This window comes from Parasteatoda tepidariorum, chromosome 9, assembly GCF_043381705.1.
Source record: "Parasteatoda tepidariorum isolate YZ-2023 chromosome 9, CAS_Ptep_4.0, whole genome shotgun sequence".
In the NCBI taxonomy this organism is placed as follows: Eukaryota; Metazoa; Arthropoda; class Arachnida; order Araneae; family Theridiidae; genus Parasteatoda; species Parasteatoda tepidariorum.
Window position 1 is genome coordinate 41,080,202 of NC_092212.1, and position 11,637 is coordinate 41,091,838.

The 11,637-nt window shown below is 26.9% G+C and overlaps 1 protein-coding gene across 2 annotated transcripts in view; it reads left to right on the plus strand.

Annotated features, from left to right (window-relative positions):
* Positions 1–11,637, plus strand: part of LOC107452839 (uncharacterized) — a 136,844-nt gene that overhangs the window by 35,685 nt on the left and 89,522 nt on the right. For both annotated transcript variants that reach the window (XM_016069452.3, XM_016069451.4), the window contains exon 2: positions 3,642–3,753. In XM_016069452.3, the coding sequence (XP_015924938.1) occupies positions 3,646–3,753 (108 nt within the window). In that variant the 5' untranslated portion in view covers positions 3,642–3,645. The remainder of the gene's footprint in view (positions 1–3,641; positions 3,754–11,637) is intronic.

Genomic DNA, 11,637 nt, shown 5'->3' on the forward strand with positions numbered 1-11,637 from the left:
ACTCATAATTCAAGTTAAATCTTAGATTTTATTTAATTTACATTTTCTGCAAATGTATTTCTATTTAAGGTGCTTGAATTATATTAAGGTGCTAGGCTGCTGTTGATTAGTCTGCCGTTGCTTGATATTAAAGTGCTAGGCTGCTGTTCTTTCGAATACTTTTAAAAAAAAAGAATAAAATTAACAAGTAAATTCTGAGTAAATACTGAATGATATATCAGAAGCAGCACACAATGTGATTTTAAAACCTTTTCGGAATTCTTAAAGCATTTTTAATGCTAACTCGTTTTTTCTACACAATAATAATTGTATTTTAATGTTCACATCTATATTAAAAGAAAAAGAAAAATAAAAAAAAATTTTCGGGAAAATATTTATTTATTAGCTGCATTTTAATGAATAAATAATGTATATTTTAATGTTGTAATATTAATTTTTAGGTAAAATAGGGAATTTTAGACGCAATAAATATTACATGCATTTAAAGTTAGTGTTATAATTTGTGAAAAAAAATTTAACGACAGAAAAACAAAATTATCAGAGCCTATATATATCGCTTAAATAATAAAAGTAAATTCCTTTTAGTTTTATATAAAATATATTTAAACAAACAACACAATGATGAATTAATACTTTTTAGCATAGAGTAAGGATATTCGAAAATATTCATGTTCAAATCGCTTTAATGATGTGTATGCTTTCAAAACTGTATTAAATAAACAGGTTTTAATGTTTTAATTAATCACCAAGTTCTCCCCAATTTAGCGTTACATGCTTAGAAAGGCATTCAGGTTTAATTGCTTTTTACGGATTGTTACAGAAATGAGTTTGTTTGTTTTTTCGAATTTGAAGCAAACGTTTGGATTTTTTATTTGGAGAAAAACTAACTCACTGACAATTTTTTATACAAAAAATTAAACTTTGATAGCAATTATCTTAAATGACAGGACAGAGAAGATTGAAAAAAAAATCACATATATATCCATACAGCACGAAACATTGCGCAGCAGTAAAAACTCATATCTTATGCAAGATTGTTATGTACGAAACTGCTTCATTATGTTATCTTTTCCATTAAAAGCCGCGTTACTGCTTAAAAACATATCACTGGTTAGAGATCATGCAAAAATATATATAGTTCTATAACTGGTTTTCTATTCGAAAGAAATCACAATTTTCAAATGTGAAATTTGCTTACATGAAAGCTATAAAATCTCTTTTCAAGATTAATTGAAGATTTTTGAATCATTAAATATTTAATCTTTATTAGTAACATTAATTAGCAGCTGTCATAACATTGCCTAAGCTTGAAAAATGTCAGAAATTTTATTTTAAACCAAAATTTTTCTACAGCACTAATTTTTATTAGGCCTAATATTTCAAAAATTCTAAGCTTACTGACATTTTTATTTTGTAACACAATGCAACAACTATTATGCAAAAAGCCTACGTGAAGCCGTTAATCGTTCGACAGGTTGGAACGTAGAATATATGTAGTGTGATTATCGTCTGTGGTGATCTGCACGCGAGGTCGTAGTTCGTCTATCATTAACGGTAAGCTGTTGCCATTGTGTATCTCAGAACAACGTTTCCGGTCGCAATGGAACGTGACTTCTCGTGTCGCGAAAATGGCACCTGATACCATTGTTGTGCTGACAGAAGCTCAGTTTAGGTTGAAAACTGTTATTGTGAACTATGATATCTGTAATAAATCTAGCAATTTTCAGGTCATAATTTCACGTAGAGAAACAAAATATTCTACTTTCTTATCGGCATCGAATAATTTTATTCGACCATATCACAAACCGTGAGGAGGAAGAAATTATGCGAGGAGTTGGCCACAGTTCGTTTCAATATATTTTGTTCTCAATCTTCTGTAACAAATCGTCTGAAATCAGATTTTTGGCGTATAATTTCTTTTTTACTCTAATCTGAACTAATTATCTGTAAATATTATCTTAAATTTATGCAATAGTTGAAGAAAAGACTTTCCGCTAAGCTACAAATTTTAAAAATTAGGAAGGAAAACAAATCTTTTTTTTTAATATTTTAATATGTGTTTATAATTTGTGACAATTATTTTTACAAAGTTCTATTACATTTTAAGACACAGTTCAGAGTTTTTAGGATGCTAAACAACTGTTGTTTTTTTTAATATTTCTGACTCAAAATAACCACATATCATTTCATTTCACAATAATCACATATTGGTTTATTAAAATAAATCAGATTTATGAAAAACCACTATTTTTAATCTTATAGAAGTTATTACTAATTTATTAAACTATATTTTAAGTAATTTAGATTTAAGAAACTGGAAAAATTTGCTTTAATTTGATTACCAGAAATATTAAAATAAATTTGCATACTGGCACTGTTACATAGTTTTCTACCCGAAATAGCCTTGATTTCTCGTATTTTTTTCTGAAATGAAATTTCAAAATAATAAGGCTTCTACTATCTAAGTTGTTCAATTAAGAAAAGTTAGTTATTTTTATTATTATTTTTCAATGAAAACAATTTAAGGTTTACAAATTAGTTTGCAGTAATAGTTTGTAAGCAACCTTCAATTTAAAATACAATGTTAAATTTTAAACATCATTTTAATCTGAACGATTTGTTACAAAATTAAATATTAAAACATAATTTTTTTCTTTAATAGAGCGTTTACTTACAAATCAGATTTATTTCAGAAAATCTAAAGATCCAGATTTCTGACACATGTTATTATTGTTTTATTCACAGAACGTTCGTTTAAAATAAAAATGTTCGAATAAACTATGATATAGGTAACATATCTAACAATTTACAAGGCATAATTTGATGCAGCAAAATTTTCTTACCGAAATCAGAAAATTTAATTCCATACAAATCTTGATGAAGGAAATTTATTCTAAGTGATAATAATTACTAAAAAAATCGAATTATTGCGTTCTTATTTTTCATCTTTTCTTTCTCATCTTTTTCACCATTAAATAAAGTTAAGAATTTTAACTATTACTGAATTTACATTTCCATGATTTACATTAGCTATGTAATGTATTAAGGCATACTATGAAAATATACCTGTCTCTTAATATTTTTACAGATTAACTTGTTTATTACAAGTTAGTGAACTATAAGCAAACATTTAAATTTTTTTTTATAATTCAATTTTAATTAGAACTAGCAACACTTTTCAAACTCATACTACTTCGGTTAAATATATTAAAACAGATTAACTAAACAGTTTCTTTTTTAAGTGATCCACTTTCCTTTTCTAATTGAACAATTATAAAATGCCAAAGATTTTATCAGCCAAAGTTACCATCATTAATATGAATTATTTTATCGTTCGAAATTATCAGAACGGCAGAAAAAACAAACATGGAGGGCGATGGGGAAGTTTTTCTAAAAAACATTTATTGGTGTCTTTAAAATGCAACATCACTTTCAAACATCAAGCGATAATTCTTCAAGTCAACATTTATTGGTCTTAAAATAAGAACTTCAGTAACAGTTTTTTTCCTTATGTGGCTTGTTAAGTTTCGTGAAGGGTTGCCCAATGATTTACTATAAAGTTTATTGAACTTGTCTCTTATTATTTATCCATCATAAACCATTCATTGTTCTAATAGGATTATTGATTTTCTTTATTACAGTGCCATGATCAGTCGTAGAAAAATTCTCTCTCGCTCCAGGGATGAACTCAACGTTGATTTAGGCTTAGAAGAAGATGAAGATGCTTGGTTTACAAAAGAACGACTCTTCAGGGTAAGTCGACTATCATTTACGTATTCTAACCAACTGTTCTTTAAGTTTACTAGAAACATCTGGAAGATTTTCCTTGTTCTTATATTTCCTTGCAAATACTTTAAAAGGGAAAAAAAGAGATATAATCTAAAATATTTTAAGCCTTCAAATGAATCTTCAAAACGCTTACCAATTCAATGCTTCATATTTTCAGTAGAAAAATTTTATAAGTACTTATAATACCTTAATCATGTTTCGTATATGTTATCTTATACTAATCACCCAAATTTTTACTAATTTCAACCTCTGATATCCTTTAAAGAAGTTACTGGAAATGTTTTTATCTTTAGCATTTTTTATCCTTCATGTTTTTTTAAAAACTCACGTGGAGCAAACATGTCTTTGATTTGCATCTGTAATGGTCTTTAACGAATTTAGAATGGTCTAAACCAGATATCAATCTTGCCATCTTCTAAGTAACCATACCTTTACTAATTTTTTCCCTAATATCTTTACAAAATTTTCTATAATTATACTCTTAGTAATTTTTGTTCCTCGTGTGTTTACCTTTTGAATAGACTTATATCATGGATCAATCGTGTAATTATGTATGCATTAATTTGCATCCCTAACAGTCTTTAAGGAATTTAGGATAGGCTAAACCAGATTTCACCCCTCTTATCTTATAGTAGCTAACCATGCCTTTACTATTTTTTCCCTTATATCTTTAAGAAATTTACATGAAGGGTTTTTATATTACTTAACTAATATTTTCTAATTTTAATCTCTGATGTCTTTTAAGGAATTTCCTCGAAATAATTATATTTTAAGCAATTTATGACTCTTATGTTTCTTAAAAACTCACATAGAGTAATTTTTACTGGTTTTTATCCCCAATGGTCTTTTAAAAATTAAGTACTGACAAAACCAGATATCATACCTGCTAACTTATACTAACTAACCAAACCTTTGCTAATTTACATACTTGATGACTTAGAGAAATTTTTTTAATGATAATATTCTTAGCTGTTTTTGCCATTTCTATTTTTTAAAAACTCAGAATAAACATGCCATTACTGGTTTTCATCCTGAATGGTCTTTTAAATATTGACTAAACCAGATATCATCACTGCTATTTTATACTAACAAACCAAACCTTTACTAATTTTCTTATCTTTAAGGAATTTACTCATAATGATTATATTCTTGGCATTTTTTTTCTTTACATCATTAAGAAACTTATCGTGGATCAGTCACGTTACTGAGTCTGTACTAATCTGCATCCCTAATGTTCTTTAAAAAATTTAGAATGAGCTAAACCAGATTTCATACCTGCTATTATGTCAGCTAACCATGCCTTTTTTTACTTGCTTGCTTTATATATTTGAGAAATTTACACGGAATGATTATACACAGTTTTTATACCTTTATGTCTTTTGGAACTCTAGTACTAACCATGTTCTTATCAATTTTCTCTCTGATATTTACCAATGACTTAAGTCGAACTAATCATATCCTTATCAATCCTTTTTGATGTTTTTTAGATAAAATTCTCTTTCCCTTACCCCCTTTCATTCCTAATACCTTTCCGAATCCTTAAAAAAAGTATTTATACCATGCTTAACTAGCAAATTGTAATTTCTGACGCTATAGAGAGAGTAAAAAAATATTCAATTACAAAAGTTACTGTCGATTTAGCAGAAAAATTGAGAGCTACTTATCAAAATATCTCGTACTAACGTGAAACTCGTACTAAAGTAAAATACATATGACTACTTATTGTCTTTCGAAATTAATTTGGAATCACAGGTGATTTGAAATTAGATTTATTTGTTGTCCCTACATGAATTGAAATAATTATTTTAAAATAAAAGTTTCACTTTTTAGCTTTTTGGAACCTAAATAAATGCCAGTTTCATGGATTTTATTTTTTATATATGAAATACGGCTTTTATTTTCTGATTCGCTTAAAATCAAGTGAAATATTTTAAAAACTGAACGCGACATTAAGGAAAACAGCTACGTGGCTTTCTTAAAAAAATCCCTCCACGCTTTGACCCCATACAGAGGACTCCCACTTTTATTATTCATTTCTCTCCTTTTTAACTGTAACTGCTGAGCTTCTATGTCATCATCACTAGACGGTTTTCTCCGCGAAGAATACTCATCAACACCAACCATTCACCTTTTTTTCCATTCGAACAAACATTGTCATCCTGCAACTCCGCCTCCAAAAGCAACAAAACGTGGGCTTCTAGGAAACTAGTACGTGATGCGACCAGACACAACTCAAACTCTCTTTCTCTCTCTTTCAAACTCATGCAAATCCCACTCACAGATAAAAGTTTATAGTTTTGAAAGCAAAGTGAAAGATTTTGGTAAAACCTTTCCACTTTCAGTTGCTTGTGCGAACCAACCAGATCCTTGTCCCGCTACCTACGAAACGACCTTAGCAGATGATTCACGCGAGCTTTTCGCCTACTAGACTCCTTTTTTGGTGGTGGGTCTTATAAGACATCTGCACCTAGCGGAAAATGGAATTTATAATGAGCTAAAATATTTTTTAAAAATATTTGGTCATCTGGGAAACAGAAGCTAGTTTTTGAATTTTAATAAACATGTAATTACGTCTTGATGCATAACAACTTGCATCGAAGCCTTTTGTTTCAAATCCAATCCCTTTTCAGAAAATTATAAAAATTTGAGTAGATGCTTTTTTAAAGAAACGAAATCCATTATTATTTTAAGATGATTTTCATCTTTAGTATTTTTATTTAAGCTTTAAAAATCAAAAAATCACTTTAAATCTTAAGATATATGCTTGTTTTGTTTTCACTTATCAGAAAATCTAAGTAAACTTAAAAAATTTTTGAAAAACCGAAAGTTACTTTAAAATAACCAAAAACCCTGAAACTTAATCTAAACTAAATTTTCAAAAGTTTTCATTGTAAATATAAGCGCAATTAATACAAGCGAAGATATAAATGAAATATTATGATGTGATAAAAGATATACCCAAATTTGATTGCAGTGATGATTTTAAAATACTGATATCAGTATGCGTTTTAAAGTATGTTATTGATATCAGTATCAGTTATTTTAAATTTTGATATCCAAGGGAAAAAAATAAATAAGCTAAATTTATTTTCAGACTAAATAAGTATTTTATCACCACTCGTTTCCCAAATACGAATGTTTATATTTGTATCAACAGCAGATCATTAAAAACTTAAAATGTTAATTAGACATTTTACTATATTTGCTACATTTTAATCATCTTTATCATGTTCTTCTTGTATTGTATTTGTAATTTTGTACAGTGATTAGAATAAAGTTAATTTGCAATTGTTCGATTTCGTTAGCAAATATGCTGACATTCTAATATAATCCTACAAACACTATAAACATTATAGAACATATTTTTAAGCATAAACTTATGCTTTAAATAGTTGCTAATACAATTTGGCAGTTAAAGTATGCTAGACTAAGAATAGGTAATGTTAGAACATTATTAGCTTAATCTGAAACATGTCATTACGTGATTAATGTTGTGGAAACTATAATTAAAGGATCAGAACGTTTCCTCTTTGCAAACAATCGAACAGCTGTTAAACCCCTTTCGTACAAGCATATCATTTTTCTATTATTGTTTACTTAAATTAATGACTATTTTTTGTGACATGATTGTGATTTGCAACTAGTATACTTTGAAATGTAATTTTTCGTAAACAAACAATATATACCTTATTCAATCACATCAAAACTAGCTACAACTTACATTTGGTAGTTAAGACTACTTACTTTACTTACTGATTAACTTAAAAATTTTAAAAATTACATTTAGTAACTAAGCAATTTAATTTACTGCTTCATCCGCTTTGGGTATCCTGATCGTTAAATCACGGTTCCCAGCAGATCACCCCTTCTGCTGAGTATCAAAATTTCGGATCATCTTTGGGGATGCTTCCCAGGCCGTCGCCAATAGCCCATTGCACAACTCTAGTGCAACGTAAATAAATTGCAACAACAACACTTTAGATATCCTTCATAACATGCTTACTTACTTTAGAGATTAAGAAGTTTTAAAAAACAATTATGTTTAGTAATTTAACATCTATGTGTATAATTTATTAATACTTGTTTTACTTTCGATACAACATATTGTGTTCTGACTTAGATTAATAATTTTAAAAAATAGGTTTAGCATAAATAAAAGAACAAAGAATGTAAAAAACCATCATTTTTGATAATTTTTAAAGATAATCTCGACTCTTGCTTGACTTTCACATTAAAGTCACATGAAAAAATTAAAACATTTTAATTTTTTTAGTGTCCTTCAAATATAATTTTTTCCCTTCATTCCTAAAGTTAAATTGTAATATTCTTTATAGAAGTTATAAAATACCCCATTAATAATTAGTAATATTCTGTCTAAGGAAGTCTAAATGAAACTGTGATACAAAGAAAATAATATTATTAAATTAAAATACTATTATAACCTCTTGGTACACATAACATTTAATTTTTCAATATGAATCTGCTTTATTTATAAAACAATTAACTCATCAATTTGAATCCATTAATTTATTTATTAATTTTGTTACCAAATTAATTAATATTAATTTTTTAATTTAAAAATAATTTTGTTCGTGTATCTGATTTTTTTTATTCTGTTGTTATTTGATTCAACGCTTGATATAATTTACATGCCATTTAACCCATTGAGTTGATTTCTTTAATTGAGACGCATCGTTTTATTAGAGTAATTTTTAAGCATAATTTTTTCAGTTTAGATTCCTAATTTGTTTCTTCACTTACCTTCATATTTATCAATTAATTTATACATGTTTTATATTATTATACTCATGAATTAAATGATGAGGTGTATATTTCAAATCTTTTTGTATCATTTAATGGAACACGATACAGAATTTTGACAAAAAATAAAAGGGTAAAAATTTTTGGTACTGACTGTTTTACTTAGTAAAAGGGTTAAAAAGAATTTTTCCACTTTTCAATGTACAAGAAATATTAATAATGCATGTAAAATTTATTTTTATTACATTGAAAACCAACGGCATACTAAATAAAACCTGTAAAAAATAATTAGTGCCATTTTTTTTATTGAATCAAGTTTGTATTACAATTAATATTTTTTTACTTAGTTTAAAATTATTATAAAAATTTCATAAAAGGAAAATAAATTATATAATTCTTTTTCAGTTGCTTAATTTTAGTAAAGTTTACTAAATTATTTAGAAAATTTTTCTCGAATGAAAACTATGTATGAAATGATTATTAAGTACAGTTTATCCTGCGTCGTTTGTTGTATAGATACTGACAAATTTTAACAAATTTAAGAATTTTTTTAGAAAACTAATATACTTCATAACATTAATTTAGCTTAATATGATAGATAATTTTTATATACTCCTTGGAACTTTCAAGAACTTAAAAGATATCAAAAATGTCGGCTTTTTCCAAGGAATAAAATCACATAAAAAAATGCTTTTATTTAAAAGAAACTGGGTTATTTTTGATCTGAAAACAAAGCAAGTTGCTTTTTAAAAATATATTTAAAACAAGAAGTACTCATAATTGTATTTTAAATAGGTAAGTTTTTTTTAATCAAATTTCCTCACGTGAGTTCTATTTAGCGTTCGATGAAACTTGTCCAACTTTACTTTCCTTAAGGGTAAGTTTAATGAGTACGCAGTTTACAAAAAAATATTTAACAACAAAGGAACGAGGAAATTTGCTTTGTCGTTTATTCTTCCATCATAACTGATGCCAAAAACAGATACCAAAAACACACAGATGAGCTTTATTGACTATTCTAGCGGAAATGCTTTATTTATTAGTTTTTTTGCGGAAATTATCAGTTTTTAATCAGCCTATTTATATCTATCTTCGGAAATATTAGGAAAATATGGTGACTAATTTCAAACTTCAGCTAAAAAAAAATCTTTTCACTTTCGTTTAATTTTGTTTTCAGAAAAATTATCGTATGCATCACGGAAAACGCAGACGATAACAATGCGGATATTCCTCATTTCATGGTTCTTTACACAATATGGATGTATATCATTTGTCTGCTTTGATGAGAACTCAATAGTTAAGTTATCTTTAAAATCTTAATACACAAATGTTTGTATTGAAGCTATGTTACTTGATTGTGGGTGTTAGCCCGGTTATCTTGATTTAGCAGTAACACGTTTCTAACTAAGCAATATTTTTTGGTTTCATATTCATAAAAATTTATATTTTGATATTTTTTGTGCAATCGAAGCATTTGAAATTTTATAGTTTTTTATTAAATTTTTAAACTCTATGTTTATACCATCTCAAAAAGAGAAGGTAAAGTTATAACAACAGAAATGCATTCAGTGCTAGTGTAATGAAAAAATGTTTGTTTCGTTTATTGAAATATTTCACTTTAAATTAATATTTACAATATACTTTTAATTTATATGAAATACATTTCTTTAAAATAGTATTTTAATTGTACTTTAATTTTTTTTCTTAATTTTTACAACTGATGAATAAACTGTCATATTTTAGATTTAAAAGAGTAAATTAATGTGTTATGCTTACAACAGAACAAAGCTTGCGCCGGTCCTGAGTGCTCTGAACTTGACTATTTACAAATGTTATTCCTTTTAAAAATCTCGTAGCATGCTTTTTTTTACCTATCTCGTTAACTGTAATTTTTAAAACTAAAAAAAAAAAATTGGAGTTCGTATAAATTCTGGATTTTTATGACAATTCCCGAATCTTATTTAACAATTCAATAGTTATTTCTCATTCTTCATCTGGGTTTTAACAGTTACCTGATTCTTCTGTAAAAAAATAATAATAATAATTAACAATGATTTAAGAAGAGATGAATTAAACATGTTAAAGTACTGATTAACGGATCTATAAAGCAGCAGGAATAGAACTGAATAATAATTGGAATTCATATAAAATCTGGATTTTTATGGCAATTCCTGAATCTTATTTAACAATTCAACAATTATTTCTCATTCTTCATCTGGGTTTTAACAGTTAACTGATTCTTCCGTAAAAAAATAATAATAAAAATTAACAATGATTTAAGAAGCGAAGAATTAAACATGTTAAAGTACTGATTAACGGATCTATAGAGCAGCAGGAATAGAACTGAATAAAAAATTGGAGTTCGTATAAATTCTGAATTTTTATGATAATTCCCGAATCTTATTTAACAATTCAAAAAATTCTCATTCTTCATCTGGGTTTTAACAGTTAACTAATTCTTCCGTAAAAAAAATAATGAAAAGAATTAACAATGATTTAAGAAGAGATGAATTAAACATGTTAAAGTACTGATTAACGGATCTATAGAGCAGCAGGAATAGAACTGAATAAAAAATTGGAGTTCGTATAAATTCTGAATTTTTATGATAATTCCCGAATCTTATTTAACAATTCAAAAAATTCTCATTCTTCATCTGGGTTTTAACAGTTAACTAATTCTTCCGTAAAAAAAATAATGAAAAGAATTAACAATGATTTAAGAAGAGATGAATTAAACATGTTAAAGTACTGATTAACGGATCTATAAAGCAGCCCATTGAGTTGATTTCTTTAATTGAGACGCATCGTTTTATTAGAGTAATTTTTAAGCATAATTTTTTCAGTTTAGATTCTTAATTTGTTTCTTCACTTACCTTCATATTTAGGAATTTATACATGTTTTATATTATTATACTCGTGAATTAAATGATGAGGTGTATATTTCAAATCTTTCTGTATCATTTAATGGAACACGATACAGAATTTTGACAAAAAATAAAAGGGTAAAAATTTTTGGTACTGACTGTTTTACTTAGTAAAAGGGTTAAAAAGAATTTTTCCACTTTTCAATGTACAAGAAATATTAAT